General features: G+C 37.2%; 1 protein-coding gene across 7 annotated transcripts in view; it reads left to right on the plus strand.

Annotated features, from left to right (window-relative positions):
• Positions 1-22,088, plus strand: part of RALYL (RALY RNA binding protein like) — a 723,330-nt gene that overhangs the window by 564,210 nt on the left and 137,032 nt on the right. For all 7 annotated transcript variants that reach the window (XM_058698440.1, XM_058698443.1, XM_058698437.1 and 4 more), the window contains one exon: positions 6,364-6,439. In XM_058698440.1, the coding sequence (XP_058554423.1) occupies positions 6,364-6,439 (76 nt within the window). The remainder of the gene's footprint in view (positions 1-6,363; positions 6,440-22,088) is intronic.

The raw sequence follows: 22,088 nt of genomic DNA on the forward strand, positions 1-22,088 counted from the left end.
GTGCTTATACTAGGGTAATGTATGGTTTCATGCATTCACTTGTCAAACATAACAGACTATTTTCTTTATCTCCTGAATTTTTATTCAATGGAATAGTAATGAATCCCTAAATCTTTTAAATGTGAACAATAAAAGGCTCTGAATGAGTTCTCCGAGCAGTCTATATGCCATGGCGGAATTATTTAAACTGTTATTTAAACTGGGAAAGGAAACAAAACAAAAAAATCTCAAGATTATATTACTTATAGGTAATTCTTTTAGAAAAATATTTCTTTTATTTTTTTCCATCTAAAAAATGATATTGATGATGTATATACCTTTATTATACTATGAGTTATACATCACTTTCATTTTTTAATGGTTTTTTTTTGAGAGAGAGACAGAGCATGAGTGGGGGAGGACCAGAGAGAGAGGGAGACACAGAATCAAAAGCAGGCTCTAGGCTCTGAGCTGTCAGCACAGAGCCCAACATGGGGCTCAAACTCATGAACTGTGAGATCATGACCTGAGCCAAAGTCAGACACTCACCCAGGTGCCCCAGGAATATAAGTTAGGCATCACTTTCATGTCAATGTTAAATTCCTCTAGAAATGGCAGATGCCAACAGGGATCACTAGTGGTAGAGTAAGTAGCAAGTGCCTATTTATTGTAGTAGTGTAAATAATACGCAGTTGAAAAGATTAAAATAAATTTTCACCTGAGTATATTCCAAATTGAAACGTGGCCAAAAAATAAATGTAAAATGTTTTCTAAATATTTCAGTGTATTTCATAAACCTGTGTTCTGGGAGGACACCGTTTTGCTGAATGTTTACACGTGTGTCATCCAAAATAGACTCTGTGTTTATACACACACACACACACACACACACACACACACACACACATTTGAGTTCAACATAACTGAATGTTTCTTTTTTTTCCAGAATCTTATCCTTTCATATGCATCACAAATATCCAAGAGAGAGATAAATTATAGCATTTTTACAAAACTTATGTTACCATGATTTATTTGTTTGGCAATATACCTGTTAACATCTTCCAAAACATAGTTCAAATAAATATCACTTTAGGAAATGTGCTGACAGTGTGTTTGGCTAGACACACTACAACCTGTGCAAGGATATACCTTCAGGTCTGTATGAATTTAATCAACCAGTAGACAGACCCACTGAACACCTGTTGGGTAAATAACACCGTGCAGGGTAAAAGTCCAAAGTCAAAGGGAGGCACTCAGTAGTCTGTGCCATTGGAGCAATGTCATAACATAAAATGGGGATCGCAGTGTTTGGGTGTTGACGTAGAGGTATCTTCCCAAGAGTCATAAAGCATGAACTAATAGAATGCTGTTACCATCATCTTTTCTCGCACACTAACAAAAATCGGTCAAAGAAATGCATTAACATGTTTTGAGTATCATTTCTGAGAAAGACCCTTTGGAGCAGTACCTGTCTCCATTTGCCCCATCTCATTTACCTCAAACCAGAATAGGTTCATCTCATTGACTTTTTCCAGTTCTCTAACTTTATAGTTGTTTCTGTCATGGTATGTTGACATCACTTATTTAGCTTCAATATAAAGAAGCAAGGAAAACTGATTAAATTTTTTAGAACATTTAATAAGTTTTTAAGTAGTTTACTGTGAAAATATATAGTTATTAGCCCAACAGGATATTTTTCAGTTTGTTTGATTCTGAGGTTTAATTCTAGAAGAATAATTTTAGAGTAAATTTTTATTTTTTCCACCTATTTTTTTCATGCTAACTTGAAATATTGAAACTTCAAAATAAATATGGGGTCTGTTCTTAGTTGGTCCTTACATAGGCTTATAATGTCATAAGACAAAATGCAGATACCCATCTTCCCTCCTTGTGGAGGTCTCCTGTCTCCAGTCATCTCCTAACCGTGGGTAAGGCTTTCACTCCCTTCTGCTTCATCCCTATGCCTGGAAACGGTTTGGGGGAGTTCTTCCACACAGTATGATGTATATTGTACCCAAACATAAACACTTCAAGAGACGTCCTTTGAATGGTGCTTACCTAATTTTACTGACTCTCTCTACAAGAATATAATTCTAATACTCAGATAATAGAATCCACCTTCTTGATATAGAGGTACCTTTATAGATACTTCTGTAAAACAAGTAGGAATTTAACTAGGATATTTTGGATGATCTCAAAAAAAATTTGTTGAGAATGATTAAACCCGTATCCCTTCTTGAAGACAATATGGGATTTCTAAATATTAGTATTTGGTATGACTCTTTCTAAATTTGGGAATTTAAGAAATAACACTTTATTTTCTGTACCTCAGTATTTTACTCCAAAGCCCCTATCTTTATAAGAATGGCAGAAAATTGAATCTCGGTCATTTTTCCTCTAGTCCTACCTATGGGAAACTTACACAATGTGTGACAATTAGAGAAGAAAACCTCAGGATGTCTCTCCATCATTGACCACAGATTTTACTGTTATGGTGTCATTTGCCTTGTTTGCATGGTCCCTTCAAGGCACAGCTCTTGAGTCATGACTACCTGAGCCTTGGCTTCTAAATAAGCCATGTTGGCCTGAAGACACAATTAAATCTTGTATTTAAAAGTTGAGTACAACGGAAATGCTCATTCATCCAGAGCTTTGCCGAATTTTCTATTTGGTGGTTTGACTCATATAAATAAGTCTTTATGTATTCCAGAAACAAATACTTTGTCAAGGATTTCTTCATCTAGTTTGTGGCCTTTCTTTGCATTGTCTTTTTGTGCCTTTTGCTGAGCAGAAATTCTTTTTATTTTACTGTAATGTAGTAGAATTTATCAATCTTGTATTTTAAGGCTAGTGCTTTTTATGTCTGGTTTAGGATTATCCTTTCATACTCTGATCTCATAAAGATATTTTACTGTATTTCTTCTTAAAAGTTATATATTTTGGACGGGGGGTGCCTGGGTGGCTCAGTCGGTTAGGCTTCCAACTTCAGCTCAGGTCATGATCTCACTGCTCATGAATTCGAGCCCCACATTGGGCTCTGTGCTAACAGCTCAGAACCTGGAACCTGCTTCAGATTCTGTCTCCATCTCTCTGCCCCTCCCCTGCTGATGCTCTCTCTCTCTCTCTCTCTCTCTCAAATATGAAAAATAAAACTTAAAAAAATTTTAATAAAAAAAGTTATATATTTTTGCCTGTCACATTTAGGGTTTTAATCTGATAGTAATTAATTATTTTTCCGTACAGTGTAAGGTAGAGGTTCAAGTTCATATTTATCCTCGCAGTAATGTAATCAGTTGTTACAGCCTCAGAAGCCTATCTTTAATCCCAGATCAGCTATGTTATTTCTGTCATAATTCAGACATTCATATATGCGTGTTTTTTGGGAGTTTTCTACTCTGTTGCAATGTTTCATTTTCTATCTTTGTACAAATACTATAGTCTTAATTACTGTAGCTTAAAATAAGTCTGGATAAGGCAAGTTTACCACCTTTGGGTTTTTTTCCAAGTGGTTGTTTTGACTTTTTACTCTGTCATGTAAATCTCAGAATTAACTTACCATCTCCACACAGATATAAAAAGAATGTTTGGTGATATTATTGACATTATATGGAATCAATAAATCAACTTCAGGAGAATTGAAATGTTTGTTAAATATCAAGTTTTCTAATGTCTCTATTTATGTGAGGTAACCATAAAATCTTCCAATGTAGTTATATAATTTTCCTTATAAACATCTTTAAAATTTTATAATGCATTTATTCCTAGGTACTTTACTTTTATACTATGTGAATGGCATCTTTTAGAATTATATTTTTAAAACATGTATTGCTGTGTAGAGATATGAATTTGAATTGTGTATATTGGCATTGAACCCAAGAAGTTTATTAAACTCTTTTATTAATTGTAATAGTCCATGGATATTTTGGAGTTTTTATGTGGACCCAGTTATTATCAACAGTTATGACAGTTTAATTTCTTCCTTCCCATTTCTGGTACTGTTTTCCTGACTTACTTCATGCACTATGAAATCCAGTACAGTGTGATACAGAATTGGTACTAGTGAATACCCTTCTAAATTTCTTGACATGAGGGGCACCTGGCTGACCCAGTTGGAAGAGCATGCGACTCTAGATCCCAGGGTCATAAGTTTGAGCCCCATGTTGGGTGTAGGCATAATATAAAAATTAGCTAATTAAGTAATCAAATACCTTGATGTTAAAGAAAATGTAGCCAATATTTCACTATTAACTATGACATTTACTAGAGAATTTTTTGTGGATATTCCTTATTAGGAAGAAGGATGAAGTTTCCTTTTCTTCTTAGTTAAAGATTTTAACCCATATGGGTACTGAATTCAGTAATTATATGGTTCATACCCTTTAATGTGGGCACTGTCCCCTGTCCCCTCTAATTCACAAGGACATAAAAGCTAAAGCTCAAGTTCTGGTTTCAGTAAGTGTCTTCAAGGACTAAGCCAGAGCCAGTCTTCCAATTCCATCTGAGTTCCTTTCCTGCTTTGACTCAGACATAGGCTTCTATGAACTCCTTACTTTTTTAGTAGCTCAGTGTTGTACTTTTTAAAAAAGTTTTTTTAACATTTATTCGTTTTTGAGAGACAGAGACAAAGCATGAGCCGGGGAGGGGCAGAGAGAAAGGGAGACACAGAATGTGAAGCAGGCTCCAGGCTCTGAGCTGTCAGCACAGAGCCTGAGGTGGTGTTCGAACTCACGAATGGTGAGATCATGACCTGAGCCGAAGTCAGATGCTTAACCGACTGAGCCAACCAGGCGCCCCTCAATGTTGTATTTTTTAAAAAAGAGATATATTATACAGTTGACCCTTGAACAACATGGGAGTAGGGGTACTGAGCCCCTGTGCAGTCAAAAATTTACACATAATGTTTGACTCCCCCCAGAACTCAACTACTAATAGCCTACTGTTGACTGGAAACCTTACCAATAACATAAACAATAAATACATATATTGTATGTTTCATGTATTCTTGTTACTGTATTCTTACAATAGAAGTAAGCTAGAGAAAAGAGAATGTTAAGAAAATCATAAGGAAGAGAAAATACATTTACAGTACTGTACTATATTTATTGAAAAAAATCTGCATATAAATGGACCTGTGCAGTTCACACCAGTGTTGTTGAAGGGTCAGCTGTATTTTATCTAGAAATTTTGGTTGTTTTCACTGCTGGGTCACTCATTCCTCCCTAATCCTAGTCCTCCCTAGTCCACTGTACAAGAAAGAGAAGTATTCTCCTTCTTTTCTATCAAAATAATGTCAAAAAAAGCAAACATTATTTTGATATATTTGATATAGATTTTCCTTTTTATCATGATTTAGAAATTTTAGCTTTATTAAATCTTGGTTTTTATGTGATTTTCCAAACCTTTATCACCCAACTTTCCAATCCCTTAACAGTTTCACACATTTCTTTAAGACAGAGGTTGGGCAGTTGTATGCAAATACTCTTCTGTCCGGTACTTAAGCATCTTATTGCCTTATCCTAGAGATTTTATCATGATTTTAGTTCACAAAGGCAAAAGTTGTACTCTCTTCTTCTGACTACCCAGGAACTCTATAACTGCACATTCTAGTTTATGAGTGTGTGTGTTGTATTGTTCCTTCAGTAAGCCTGGTATCCTCCGGAGTTCCACTCTTCTACACACCTTTTCTACATAGGTGAAAGATATTATCATTTAAATTAATTCCTCTTAAGAACAAAGCTCTGATCCATGCAAATGTGTATGCAAACTGAGACATTTCTGGCAAAAACCCAATTGAGAAGGATGTCTGGGGGCACCTGGGTGGCTCAGTCCATTAAGCATCCAACGCTTGATTTCAGCTCAGGCTGTGATCTCTCAGTTCATGGGGTCGAGCCCCACGTCGGGGTCCATGCTGACAGCATGAAACCTGCTTGGGATTCTCTCTTCTCTCTCTCTCTCTCCCTCTCGCTCTCAAAATAGATAAACATTCAAAAAAAAGAAGGATATCTCATTCTTTCTTCATTTTACTAAGCATTCCTGATTTCTCTACCTCATTCAACATTGTCGTTTTCCATAGTACTTATCACTTTCTAATATGTTATGAATTTTCCTTTTTGTTTTCGTTGTTGTTGTTGTTGTTTGCCATCTATTTCTTCCCCCAGTAGAAGGTTAGTTTTACAAGGGCATAAATCCAACCTGTTTGGTACATGGCATATCTCAAACAGTGCCTGGCCTAAAGTAGATGCTCAACAAATATTTGTTGAATAAATGAACGGCATATAACATTTGTATAGGCAAATGGCAAAATGAAAAAAAAAATCTCATCATTTAGTTTTCTCAAGTGGATTAATTTTTACTAATCAGTGCTATATTATTTTTTGCTTTTAGATATCAACATGGCAGGAGAACCTAAACCATACAGACCAAAACCTGGAAACAAGAGGCCCCTTTCTGCACTTTATAGGTAAGTAAGCAATTTTATGATATATAGTAGTGGAAACTTCTTGCAACTTTAAAAAGCAACATAACCTTATAAGGAATCAAATGTTTTAAAGGACAATCCTTCCTGGCATAAAGTACAACAAAATGCTGACAATCAACATAGAGATATGTCACCCAGGATTGGCAGGGATCTGTACACCTAACCTTCCCATCTCCACTAAAACAACCCCTCTACAAGATATTCCTCAAATAAAATCTAATAAAAATCTTTCATGACTTTACCTGCCAACGTGCTGGAAAGGACAATACCTTGTGACTACTGCATGCCATGTACTGTAGGTATTTTTCATGATGTTTGATTTAATTTAATTTTCATAACCATCCTGCATTGTAGATACTGCTGCTCTTATCTTATGGATCAAGACCCTGATACACATTTTCTTGGGGAATTTTCCTAAGTCCCACCACTTGTAAGAATGATGGCACCAATATTCAGACTCATTCTGTCTGATGCCATACCTTGAGTTCTTTCCGCCTGATCATTCAGCCTCTTTTGTCACAAAGTATATGCTCATTTCACCCCTATTTCTCTAAAACAACAAATGTAGCCCTTCCCTTCTCCAAACAGACCTTCCTAATACCTTTAACCTTTCCTAATATACTTGGATCTGAGTCAATTTAACATTCTGGTCTTTCCCCTCTCGTTGCCCCAGTTTATCAGTGTCCACATTTATAATCTCAATGCTCAATAGATAAAATTAAACCGTATTTAGCCTCTCTATTGTTCTGTATAAACGTCTATCATGTTAAGTAAAATTCAGTTCATTTGGATAAGAGGACAAGAGTAAGCTCACAGAACTTTTAGTTCTTTAAAAATAGCCACTTTTGGGGGGTGCCTGCGTGGCTCAGTTGGTTGAACTTCTGACTTTGGCCTGGGTCATAATCTCAGGGTTCACAAGTTTGAGCCCTGCTTCAGGCTCTGTGCTGACAGCTCAGAGCCTGAGGCCTGTGTCTCCCTCTCTCTCTACCTCTCCCCAGCTCACTCTCTGTCTCTCTTTCTGTCAAAAATAAGTAAAAACAGGGGAATCTATGTGGCTCAGTCGGTTATGTGTCCAACTTCAACTCAGATCATAATCTCACAGTCTATGGGTTTGAGCCCAGCATCAGACTCAGTGCTGACAACTCAGAGCCTGGAACCTGCTTCAGATTCTATGTCTCCCTCTCTCTCTGCTCTCCCCCACTCACCCTCTGTGTTTGTGTCTCTCTCTCAAAAATAAATAAACATTAAAAATTTTTAAGTAAATACATACATAAATAAAAACATTAAAAAATTTTTTTAAATAACGACTTTTGAAAAAAAAAAATGTTCTGTTGCTAAGCCATATGTCCCACTTCATGAACTTTTGCCATTGGTTTTTGTACTGTTAAGTGCCAATTTTGCATCTCTCTGTTAAATCCCCTTTTGTTAGACTTGGCCAATTGTTCCAAGCTATTGAGATCTCCTGTCATCCAATTTATTTGGTCGTCTCCCAGATATGTGTCTTCATTCCATCAGTATCCACATCCAAAGAACTAATGTAAGTGTTGAGCAAGGCCCCCTTTTTTAACCTGATATTATTTGGATAAAGGAGAACTGAGTTCTACTTGTCAAAATTGATTATATTCTAATGTAGTACAGTAAGAAGAGTACTCAAAAGATAGCTTGGAGCTGGTTTTTTTCATCTTTGTTCTCTGAGAACTAGCGTATCTCCTTCTTTCAGCCACTCACAGCCTCATTTCCCAAGCTGTGAAATAAAAAAGATCAGAATTAAATGAGTGCCAAGGTCCTATCCATGCTAATGCCCCAGGGCTCTCTAATGCATGACCATTAGAAATCATAAAATAGATATTGAAAATATGTCTTAATTGCTCATATTATTTTAGCTATGTGAATTTACTTCATTTAATTTAAAAATTTATATAAAAATGGAAAAGTACAGGCCTTAACAAATTTGATAAATGATCATAAGACAATATTGGTATTAAAGGTCCGAAATGAAGTCACCAGCCAAAGTGAAGTGATACTTTCTGTACCTTGCTTAAGGTAGAGAGGATACCTTTACAAAAAACTGAAAAAATGCAAGTTCTTTTGTGATCAGATTCATTTTTAAATGTATGTATAGAACTGCCTCTAATGTAGAACATTTCAAAAGCCGTATTTTCAATAATTAACAAAACAAACTGTCAGTGGCTTTTTAAATTTTTTCTCATCAAAGAGTTACCACTGTGCAGTGATGTTGATTTTCTGATTTTCCCTGTTCTTGGACTGTTTTTTCTTATGAGAATAGAAGCTTGTGACAAGAAACAGATGTCTTTTTAACTATTATTTCTCTATTACTAAATTACATTGAATTGTGAATTCAAAAGAATCAAAAGCAGAAGTTCATTTAATCTGATATATTGTATACAAATTACATCGGTGGAGAAATGCTTATTTATCCTGTTTTCATCTGTTTACTCAAATGAAGGCTGGGTTGTACTGAAATTACAAAGAGGTAACAAAGGGAACAAAAGAGAGTGGAATGCACGTCTAAGAACACCCTTTTATACACACTCTCATTCTTACATAAGCTTAATAATAGTAATAACTCCTTTTTATGTAGACACACTGTATTTTCAGAGTCACTATTTATCTGTTCACCACAAAAGTCCACAAGGTTTGTATTATGAGCCTTGTATTATAAATGAAAAAACTAAGTTTCCAAAACAATAAAGGACTCACCCGAACTAAGATAACAAGATTAGGAACTGAACACTGGTTTTCAGCCTTCAATTCTAGTGATCTTGCCGCTAGATCACTGCTCCGCATATTTACTCACCTGCCCCTTTCTAAGCATAGAGATTATAAAAAGCAGAGATTCCTACCCAGCAAAACTAATAATCACTTACACTGTCCATGATTACCATGACAGCAGGTAGCAAAGGAAAGACTACACTACACGGTATAAAAACCAGAGTTACAACCGATCTCTGTGATCATGGGGCACAAATTTTGAGCTTCAGGTTCTTTATCTCACGTAATAGTTGTAGAATTTTCTTGACAGGATAAAATGAATAGTTGAGGCAAAAGCACCTAATCTTAGTGCAGGGCATATGGTGGCAGCTTGAAAAGAGGTTGTTTTTGCTTTCCTGTTCTTTGTAACTTTGGGTCTCTTATCCATGAAATGAGAAAGCTGGAATAATTTCAATTCTTCGTTTATTTGTTCATTCATTCATACAAGACATATTTATTGTGTGTCTACTATAGTTTAGGCACTGTGGTCACTGCTTTTCAAGGCAAATGACATAGCAAATGCCAAGGCCACAAGGCAAGGAGAAAGCAAAATTAAATAAAAATAAATTATTTTTCGGGTTCTCGGTAACCTCTGATTTACCTTCATGCCCTAAACTGTTATGTCTCCAGATCTCTTTACTCTGTTGGGGATGTAAATGATTTGCTATCGACTTTCTCCTTCACCCGCATCCATTTTATCTCTGTCATGAACCGCAAAGTAGTATTTACATGGAATACACACTGAGGGATAACCTTGTTATTTCTTTTTTATATTTTTTTACATTTATTTATTTATTGAGAGACATAGAGAGACAGAGCACAAGTTGGGGAGGGGCAGAGAGAGAAGGAGACACAGAATCCGAAGCAAGCTCCAGGCTCTGAGCTGTCAGCACAGAGCCCAATGTGGGACTCGAACTCACGAACTGCGAGATCATGACCTGAGCTGAAGTCGGACGCTTAACCGACTGAACCACCCAGGAGCCCCTAACCTTGTTAACTTCTTTTAACAGGATTTTCAGTTTAGCCAGACAGCCTTCACCAAGCATTTATCATGTGCTGAATTAACATAGTATACGTGGAAGCCACAAAAAAATTTAAAAACATACTAAAGCCTTAAAATATTTATTGTGGTATTCATGAGTTAAATGTACACACAAAGAAGGAACATAAATGAAGTATACATACAGTTCTATAAGAAAACAAATGAGAGAGTAACTGATCCTGCCTAAGGGGAGGGGAGGAGGAAGTCTGAGTGACATTTGATCAGAATTCTGAGCAATCAGGCATTCACTCATAGGCAAAGAGAAAGAGAGCATGCTGGCAAAAGAAAATGTGACCAGGGAATAGACACAGAGTTAAAGAAGAGCATCTCATGGTGAGAACTAGTATAGTCTACTTGGTGAAGGCAAAGAACGGATAACTGGAATGCTATGGGGCTCAGGCTGTCAGGATCTTAATACGCCTGTTTATCAGATTAAGGAGATTCAGCTTTTATTCTACAGGCAACAAAGAGCCATTTGAATATGGTGACCAATTGGCAATGGGATGGAAGGATGAGTGAGTCACAAATATGGCCAAGATTTCCACCTTAGACAAGTGAGGGGATGATCACATGAGTCTGATAGAAGACATAAGAAAGACATGAGAAGCCCCAGCAGGCTCAGGTGTGAGGTTGGGGAAAGGAAGGAAAAGAAATTATTTCAGTCTTCTACAAGAATTCACAAAGATAGACAATTCATTAAAATAGCACTTGTAATAAAAATGTCTCCCATTAGAGGCTATTTGTAAATGAAACGTAATTAATCATGTGTGAACATTCCATAAATATTGGACTTAGTCCTAATGGTGAATAGCAAATCCATTCTCTAGGGAAAATATTGTGACTTTTAATAAATTGCTGCTTCGAATGTGCTATGTACATTACACAGTATCTATTGTGCTCTACAATAAAATCCTCCACCAGGAAGCGAGTTTCCCAGCATGCCAAGTTCCAATTAATGCTAAATAATAGCTAAATGAGAATAATTGTATGATGGTTTTGTTTCTGCTTGTAAAGGAGACAGACCTTTCCTCTCTGATGTGAGTAAAACTGACAACCAGAGAACAAAGATACTGCTTATCATAGCTGACCAAGTACAGGTTTTCATTCACCTAGAGGCAGCCCTCCCAGTCACAGGGAGCACAAGGCAGTGAGACACATAAAACACAGTGTCATCCCATTCATTGCATGGATATTACTAGGTATCATTCCCAAATATGGCTTTATGGTTATTATACAGATGCCTTTCTTAGCAACCTTCCCACCTCACAGAGACGACCATGGACATCTAGATTGTCACTGCAAGTAACTTTAAGGCTCCCTTAAGATTGTCTTAGGATGACCTATAGAATTACCATTTTAAGATCACCACAATTAGTGGCGATAACATGAATGCAGGTTATATTATAGGACTTTCAATGACCAAAACACTTTCAGAGTCTGGGCCAAGTAAGGTGACTCTGCAGCAAAATTTCTCTGGTGATTTGTTTACCACTTGACCTACGTGAGTTCTGTTACCATCCTCATGGCCACTCTGGCACAACATAGAGAAGAGGGACCTTCAGGTGACCCAAAATGTTCCCTAGGACCTTGAAATGAAATCAAATGAAATGAAAGCAATAGAGGCTAATTTCACCCAATGCAAAATAGCAAAAAATCAATATGGAGGAAAAGCATACCGGATATCTCCACTTCACTGACTTGCTCTGTTTGCTGAGGAATGTTTACCAGTTAGCTATTGGTTATTTTATTTATTTTCTGTCTCCTTTTATACTATCAAGGATAATACACATACATTTTCAGAAGCTTAATACTTTCAGTGTCAGCGTCTCCCTTTGCACTGGTAAAGGCTTCCATTTCACCTACCTACTCCGGTGGGCCCACGCGGAAAGCCATCTAAGAATGGACTCTGTGGTTTTTAAATGGAATGTGAGGAGGACAGGGAACTGTTCCTCTCACCCCCTGTGCTGATGCCTTTGCCCTTTTAAAATGGACACAAGCCCCAGCACTGACATGCCTACAAGCTTCAACTTGAAATTAAGTTGTCGCTGGGTCTATGTAGCAATCGCAGTCTCTTTTAGCTCCTGATTCAGTCTTGGGCAATCAAATTACTGGCAAGGAAAAGTGTGGTCGCAAATATGCACAAGAGAAAAAAAAAGTCCGCTTCTAAAACTCAAAGCTGAGTGTATATATATATATATATGTGTGTGTGTGTATATATATATATATATATATATATATATATATATATATATCTGGGTAATTGAAGGTGAGTTCTCTTCAATTCACACTTCTCAAGCGAACATGAAATGCTGTTGATCCAGAAAAGGTCCCCAGTACTTACTTTGTGGATGGCTTAAAACTGTGCAGATGTTTTACGTGAGTATGTTTGGTGGAAATGGTGTCAGACAGGACTGCCTCCTAAAACTGGCTCAGCAATTTCAGTGACGTAAACTCCGTCTCTTCTTCATTTGCTTCTTTATCTGCTTGAAGGAGGAATAAAAGTTTCCTGAAAGATGACATATTTAAGGACTGGAACTGTTACAGATGCTCTACAAATTTTAGTGATTCTCATTATTATGATTATTCAAAGAGAAAGGTCTATGATCAATTATTTTAAGAAGTTATTTTAAAGGAGCCTTGAGCTATGATGATGTTGCTAAAATCCATACAGTCAGGTAAATAGGTTAACAGTTTCTATAACCGCCTAAAAAGATACTTTTGGGGGGAGAAAAAGATTATGCCAATTTATAGTATGTCCCTCATATTTCAATATTAAACAAATGTAAGTTATAAACCTTTTAATTTAAAACATTTATAGAAATATGGGCATAATGCCCATTAAAATAGTTCTGCTACAGGCTGTTTTCTGCTAGGTGAAGGAATGGCCTGTTTGCAGTCTTTTGTTCGTTTTTAATGCATAAAGATCCATGAATAAATACCTTCTTGCACGTGGGAAGAACACAGTAACTGTAAAGGGAGACTAGATGGTATAATTCCTTAGAGAATCTGTAACTAAGGCTTTTTGAAAGACTATGATTCTATTTGTTTGATTTCAGATAACTTATGATAAAATCAAAGGAAGCAAAATCATGCAACCAATTTTAAAAAGAGTTTAATAATAAGAATCAAGAATTGGGTGGGAATTGGGGTGGGGTGTGGCAGATAGGATCAAGCAAATTATACTTAGAAAACTTATGCAATAATAAGGTATTACAAGTGAGCATCGAACTTAGTTATGGGATTCCTGGCAGTCAAAGAGAAAAGGGATGCATGATAATTTATGTAACCATCTATTAAAAGCAAGTACTCCAATTTGTGATAAGAAACTTTTTCCATAACTCTCCCTTCTCAGAAAAACTTATCACATATGAAAGTATCTAAACAGCTTGGTAGATACTACCCTCAGAACTAGTTATACAATAAACACACACATACACACTCATGCACATGAAATATTTTTCAATTAATGGTACTTTCTTCATGAAGTCTGTCAATAACAACACAGACTTTTTTTCTGCTTCTCCCAAGGCAGTTTACCATCCTTTGACAAATTGCATGAAACTCAAAAACAGTGATGTTCCAAGATGGCTAGATTTACAGAGCAGCCTGGATTCACATTACCCGTATTAGCTGCATGTGAGGAGGAGACAGAAAGCAAGAGAGGCTGACTACTTAGTTTACTTACGCAGCCCCAAGGACCAGAAGAAAAAGACAATGCTTGGTTGTTTACAACTTTTCACTCAGGTGCCTCTTGATCTGTTACTTAATACTCCTCTAGGATGGGGAGAAATGGAAAAGGAATGGGAAACTTAGCATGGGATGGGGCTGAAAGGGGCTGAAATTTCACCTCTTCCTCACAGCTAGCAGGTACAAATGAAGAAATGCAACTCTTTTCTTCTAGCCGCAATTTTACTGTACTTTAGAAGCTACAACCGGTCCTGAAATAGTTGCTTTCTTTCATTTTTGAAGACAGGATTTTCTGTTGAACCCAAGCCTCCTTACCAGGACGCAAGTGTTATGGCCTTTTATGCTGTATGCTCTTTGTGTCTTACTATGTTTGTGCTCTTCTTGCTTTGCATAATGGGGTATTAAAGTTAGAGCACCAGCAGAAGCGCCACTGGTCCCCACGAAGCATAGGAGGATGGTGGTCACCTCTCATTGTTGGGTCAATGCAGAAGTGCTCTCTGCCTGGGAGGAAGGTGCTCTCTGGATTTTATCTTCCAAAAGACAATGTTTTTCTTGTTCACAAGATGAAATGTCTTCGCTGTCAGTGCTGATTTCATATGTTTTCATCATTTTATTTTTTTGGTCATTATCTTTAGATCTAGTGACCTCTTATTTGAAGATGGCCCTTGGTAGAGAGAATTTGGGTCCCTGAGCTTCCAACCTAAGATAATTGAAATTGATTGTTTTTCATTTCAAAAGGTTATTTATTTGCTTTGTTTGCCCACCAAGGGCTCATGTCTCATCTGCCTTCTCAATCTACATATTAAGTTCAAAATTCCAGGATATATTTCCTTTTCCTCAAGACTACATGGAAGGATCATAAAAGAAATTGAAATGTGTCTGAAGTCCTACTTTTAAACAAATCAAAAAGTAAAATATCTTTAGTGTGGGAATGGTACCCTCCTTTTACACTGTTGTTAATGTAATTAAAAAAAAAAAAATCTTTTCCCAACCCAGAAATCCTTTCCACATAGTTCGTAAAGAAGGAAAACACTTTTCTTATTAAATGAACACCCAGAATGTGATGCACATCACAGATAATCTGCTAAGAGTTCACAAAAACAAAAAGAAATCTCACCCTTTAATATAGCAAAGCAGACATAACCCATTCTATGCATGTTCTCAAGATAGATAATAGCTAATCCTCAAGTAAGAGGACTTGAAAGCACCATTTGTCATGCATAGTTCATCATAAAGTCATCTGTAAATGGGGTGACCATCTGTGTTAACTAATTGGCAGTTGGCTTTATCCAGACAAAAATTAAACTTCTCATATCTTTATGACAGGTAGTTTTGCAACCACAAACACCAAAGTTAGATTCCTACCCTCCCAGAAACTGGAAGATAGAGGTTCTATATTTTTTGATGCTTACCTTTCAAAGAGATGGCTCCCATGTCCTCAAAAAAAAGATATGCCTAGGTCATACAGACCTATCAAGTTTTCAAAGGAATTTACATACATTTCAAAGAAGGAAGAACCCCTTTGCAATGACAAATTTTCTTTTTTTTCCACTCCTTTTTTAATATAATTTATTGTCAAGTTGGCTTACATACGACACCCAGTGCTCATTCCAACAAGTGCCTTCCTCAATGCCCATCACCCACTTTCCCCTCTCCCCAAAGCAGTGACAAATTTTCTAAAGTAAATGTTCAAAGAAAAAGAAAGGAAGGGAAATATTTTCCCTAATTTTAAAGAGGGAGTTTTAAATTTCTAGGGTTTTGTCCCATTTTTCTTTTTTTTTTTAAGTTTATTATTTGTTTTGAGAGAGACAGAGGGGGAGAAGCAGAGAGAGACAGAGAGAGAGAGGCAGACAGACAGACAGAGTATCCCAAGCAGGCTCTGCACTGTCAGCACAAAGCCTGATGCGGGGCTCTAACCCATGAACAGTGAGATCATGACCTGAGCCAAAAGCAAGAGTCAGACAATCAACTAAGCCAGTGAAGTGCCCCTGTCCCATTTTTCTTAAAGTACAATTGAGAGTGATATTTATGGACTTGCTTGTGTCAAGATTGATGGAAATTTCTTATATTATGTCCATTCCTGAGAAGTTAGTGCTCTGTACCACCGCACTGACTGCTCCTCTGTGCAAGGGCTTCTACCATAGCATTCCCATCACACATGCAAGGATGCTTTGTGACCACACGGACTGCTTATCTTGTAAATAAGAAAAAAATAGCGAGAAGAGAAGTGTCACGGTGTAGAAGAAAGTCTGAGTACATACAAAATGGGGAGACGAGAAAAGATGAAATGAATATTCACAATCTAGATGGATAGGACTGAAGTAATGAGAAGCCAAACAGCTTGTTGGCTTCTGTCATCTTTTCTCACTTTTATAAGGTAAATGATTTTAAAATCATGTATAAGTATTTTATAAACGTAATTTTTTTATCTTTATAAAAATGTATTTTCTCCTGGTCAATTAAAGTTTGAGAATACTTATCACAAATTATAAACTAATAGAAAATGTTGTTATAAAAAGATTTTTTTATTTTTATTTGAGAGAGAAAGAGCATGTGTGAGTGGAAGAAAGAGGCAGAGAGAGAGAGAGAGAGAGAGAGAGAGAGAGAGAGAATCCTAAGCAAGCTCCACACTCAGCGTGGAGCCCAACACGGGGCTCAATCCCATGATCCTAGGATTGACCTGAGCCAAAATCAAGAGTTAGATACTTAACCAACTGAGCCACCCAAGCGGCCCTAGAAAGATATTTTAAAGTTTTAATTATGAACAAGTTTTGCACTGTAAAAAAAAATGAAGTTTATAAGTTTATTAACTTTGTTTGGCTTTAAATATATTAATTAGAAAACAGTCCACAAATTTTCTTATAAAAATTACATAAACTAAATGCAAGAATAATTCTCCCAAGTTGAGTTATAAGTGCTTAAAAGCAAATCCTGAAATGTCCCTTTTTCTTGATGCTTCGAAAGATGAGGGCAAAAACGACAGCATAGTCTCACTAGATCATGAGTTAGCCACGTGTGATGAACGCTTCTCAGAAAAATGTGTTCTTTTGGAAACTAACTCTATTAAACTTTCAAAATTTCTTTCTAGTGGAATTATAGCACAATGAAGAATTCAACTTTATTGGTATTGTTACATATCAGAATACTTAGGGTACAAGGGGATCTTCTTCCAAACCCAGACAGTGACACGCTCTTCATTTATGTGTAGTGTGTGGTGGAATAAAAGGACAGGGGGATTGCTCTGAGTTAAACATATTACATTGCAAATGAAACTGCAGTGTTTCATGGTTTACACTTTAATATTTGTTTGAAGTATCTTCTGCTTCTATGTCAGAATCACTCGTTCTGAAAAGATATCCATGGTCATTAGAAGGAGCACTGTGTTGGAATTTAGGAAACCTGCAACCACATCATGTATCTGCTACTACCTGCCCATGCCAGCAAGGTGATTATAAGCAATACAACCTCTTTTAAGTCTAACTTTTTTATAACATGAAGGAATCGAGTTAAACCGTTTCTTCATTGATTCCCATTTCTAGCACTCTGGTATTCTGCTGTTTATTTTTGAATCCAGAAACAAAAGCCTTTATTATCAAGTTTGTTCATGTTGTTCCTTCAAACCCCATCCAGTATCTTAAAGTATTCATATCTTTTGACTAGGCAATTCCATTTCCAGAAGTATATCTAAGAAAATAATTCTAAATATTTAAATAACTAAAAATATGTGAAATTATCCTTAAGATGTTCTTTGCAGTTTTATTTAAAATATTGAGTAATCTGATCCAGCCAAAATGTTGTACAATAATGGGTATGGCACATCCATTAGATGGAATGTTCATGAATTGTTCATACTGACATGGGAAAAATTTAAGATTTGAGTAGAAAAACCAGCAAAGCAAAATTATATAAACAGCATATAATTATGTAAGCATCATATATAAGCAGAAAACCAAAACTATTTAATAAATGAAACAAACATGCAGAGAAAAAAATGAAGATCAAATATTAGCTGTACTTCTTTGAACAGGAAGGATATGAGTGATATTTTTCTTGTAACTTTAGTACCTTATAGCAAATTTTCTTTAATGAGAATTTTATAACCAAAAGAAAAAGAGAGAGAGAGAGATTTAAAAGCCAGATATTCCAAGGGTATATGATAAACATCACACAGAAACACACAACAGGCAACAATGAGGATTTTTTGTGCTTACTGTTGTACAAAAACCAATTCAATAGGTATAGCCCTTCATCCTTGGAGCTACACTTCTTTAGTTACTGTGGTTATTAGAAAAGTTAGTATTCTAAAAAAGGCAACTTCATTAGCATTCAGCGCAGGCCAACAGCCTAGTGGGGTGAAGCAGTTAACTGCCAGGGCTGACTGCCGGAAGTGGCCTGTCAGTGCCACGATGGGATTAGGAGCTCAGCGTAAGGCGGGGGGAGTGTAAGGAGCAGGGTGCAAGGAGAGCTGCTGAAGTCATCTAATCTTCAAAAATGAAAAGTCAAAATTTATGAGCCCTTAAGTAATGCAATAAAATAAGTAATCAGGAATGCGTAGTGATGGCATTTCTTCTGACTACAGATTAGTGAGCCAGTAGTAAGACAATGGCGCTTGCCAGACAATAACTGTCCCTCTGTATTTAAAGCTATAATTCAGTCGCTTTGCTGCTGTCGATGCTTTGAAAGGGCATCGTGTATGTGAGCTACAAATAGTAACAGAATAGTTTGGAATAAAGCCCAGGTTTTGTCCTTTAGTATACAGAGCATGGGACATGACAATAAAAGAGGGGACAGGTTCTGTGTTCCAAACTCTTAACAGAGAGAATCAATGAGTACAGGAGAACCAATGTAATGAGTCTGAGTATGGTAAATGTATCAGAGTGTATGTATCAAGAAGGGGAAAAAGAGGTAGAGGATGACCCACAGATAACAGATAATCAGGTCTAAAATAGCATTTGGAGTCAGACTGCTTAGCAACTCTTAACGAAACTATTCACAGCATCAGGGTGGAGACATTAACATGATATTATAAGAATTCTAGAAGAATTGAAGTCAAATTGTAACCGCTGATTTCTTGATTTGCTGAAGATTGTCTTTTTCTCCTTTTATTTTTTTTACTCTTTATTACCTAAACTCAAGATAATGAATCTCATGTTTAAAGTGTTTAGAAAGAAAAATTACATAACCAGTATTTGAAAAGATGGGCTAAATTAGGTCAAAAAAAGTTGAAACACATGGCACGAAAAAACTTAAAGAGATTATGAAAGAAGTAAGTAATATTAGGCATCCACTTAACTGAAAAATAAAATATATTATTTTAAAAAATGTAATGCTGAATAAACAAAAAGCAAGAAAGAACAGCTTTATGCAGGCAGGCAATAATTAGACAATTGGTAATTAGACAGTACTTAGACATTGTCTACCAACACAAATTGGTAAAGAGAAATGAAGGACTACACGTGAGGTCAGCCCTGAGAGTCTTTTGAGAAATGATAGAGACTTGGAGAAGAATTTCTGATATCAGCAATTTGAATGAACCACACTATCTCCAGCCTGGAAGGATAACTTATCTCTAAGCCTCTATTAACAGACCTGACTGAGGGGTGCCTGGGTGGCTCAGTGGTCAGTGGGTCCGACTTCAGCTCAGGTCATGATCTCATGGTTCATGAGTTAGAGCCCTGTGTTGGGCTCTGTGTTGAGAGCTCAGAGCCTGGAGCCTGCTTCAGATTCTGTGTCTCCCTCTCTCTCTGCCCCTCCCCCACTCGTGCTCTGTCTCTCTCTAGCTCTCTCAAAAACAAACATTAAAAAAATTTTTTTTAAAGAAAACAGACCCAATTCATGGATTTACCAAATTCAGCCTATATTGGAGATTCTCAGTGGATTTAGTGGAGGAGAAGGAAACATAGAATCACCAATCCAGTTGTTTATCAATTATTAAGCACCAACTGAACAATGTCCAGGGCACTGAGTATACATTAGTTAACAAAATGGACCAAACTCGACCTTACCTTCAAGTGTGAGGTAAATGATAATAAACAAAAATCAATAATTAACTTAAGCTCTATGTTAGAAAGCAGGAGGTGTTATGGAAAAAGTAAAACAAGGCAAGAGGGATAGGGGTGGGAAGGTGAGAAGTGATCCGATTTTGAACAGGGTGGTGAGTGAAGACCAGCTGAAAAGGTGATATTTCAGCAAAGACTTGAAGAAGGTGAGGAGCAGGTAAGGTTTCCCCTGAGGGGAAAGCATTCTGGGGAGAGGGATGATCAGCACTAAGTCCTTAAAGCAAAAGCACACCCAACTATTAATAAAAAGCAAAAGAGCCAATGTTTCTGGAGTAGAATTGAGCAAAGCTGAGGGCCGGGGGGAGGTGAGAGGAGAAGGCAGAGATGAAGTGAGGGTGCCAAATCCTGTAAAGCCTCGCGGACCACTCAAGTACTTTGGCTTTCACTCTGAGTGAAATGGAGAGCCTTTGGGAGATTTTTAAACAAAGGATTACCATGGCAGCCTTAAATTTCTGAAAAGTAACTTTAGCTCTTTGTTGACAATAGGTTATGAAAGAACAAGGGAGGAATGTGGGAAAACACACAAAAGATTATAATGATTCAAAGTGGTAACCGCTGAGATGAAAACAGCAGTTATATCGTGGATATATTTTGAAAGTGGAGCCAGCAAACTTACAGATTGGATGTGGACTGTGAGAGAAGGAACAAAGGCAAGGATATTATTATCTACTGCTGGGGAAAATTTACTGGCTTAAAAAACTTATTTTTTGTCATATTCGGCAATCTGGCATGGGTTCGGTCGAGCGGTTCTGCTCTATGTGATGTCCAAATGGCTTCTGTGCTTACACATCTGGTGCTTCAGCTGGAGCTGGCTAGAACAACTGTGGTGACTGAGCATCTTTCTCCACATGGTCTCTCCATGTGGTGAGCTTAAGCTTTATTATGGCACCGTGGTCTCAGGGTAATCAGTTTTACATAGTGACTGAGTTCAAGAAGGAGGAAGAAGCTGCCTGTCCTCTTAAAACCTAGGTTGGAAATTCCGCAATGTTACATCTGCCATGTTATATTTAGAAGAGCAAGGTATAAGGCCAGTTCACATATAAGATGAGGGGACATAGACTCCAGATGTTAATGGGTGGAAGGAAAAATTGATAATGAGCGACTATCTACCATGGAAACCCCCATAGTTTTTGGACTGAGCATCTGAACATATGAAATTACAATTAAGTGAGATGAGCAAAACTCAAGGCAGAGATCGAAGTTGGCCAAGGTAGGCAGTAGAGATTAGTTTAGTTTTTTGTTAAAGTGGTGATACCTATCAGATATCTAAGTGAAAATGTCAGGTGAGCAGTTGAATACATAATCTGGAGTTCAAGCAGAGGTCTGAGCTGGATGTGCACATTTGTGATTCATCACTGTGTAGATGGCATTCAGAACCATGAGACTGGATGAGAACAAACACCAAAGGGTAATTAATGATAGAAAAGAGAATAATTTCAGGGACTGAGCTCAAGAACACACTGATATTTGAAGTCAGGATCTAGCAAAGGTGACTCAAAAGAAACAACTGGTGAGGTTGACTAAGTGGTATGAAACTCAGCGACGAAGTCCTCAGGGAGAAGGAATCAGTTGGGTGAAATGTTCTTCGGTGTTCGTGGTAACTAACGATTTACCACTAGACTCAGCACTGTGGAGACTGCTGGAAGCCAAAAAGGATATATCCACCAGGTCTAGGGTCCTGGCTCAGTCCTGCATAGTTGACTCAGGGAGCAGCCCAGAAACAGATGGGACCTGGAATTATAAACCCAAGCTTTTGTACAAGAGCTCTAGCTGCCGGGTTAGAGGGACACTAACATGATGCCAAGATGCACCCCTGCCAGTCAGGTGGAGCTTTCTACACAATCCAGGAAGAGGTAATATTAAGTACTCTAGGCACATGATTGGCATCACCCAATTTTGTCAGCATGTGGCATTCGAGGTCATTAAATTCTGAAATTTGGTGCCAGGAGTTCATGTTTTCAAAGATCCGAGGGGAAAAAACCTCTGGGTCTGAGAGAGGTTGAGGGTACCGAGAAGGGAGATTAATCTGCAAGACAAGTTCGTCACTGGGAAGAGGGCAGCAACACAGTTA

This window comes from Neofelis nebulosa, chromosome 14 (genome assembly GCF_028018385.1).
Source record: "Neofelis nebulosa isolate mNeoNeb1 chromosome 14, mNeoNeb1.pri, whole genome shotgun sequence".
Lineage (NCBI taxonomy): Eukaryota > Metazoa > Chordata > Mammalia > Carnivora > Felidae > Neofelis > Neofelis nebulosa.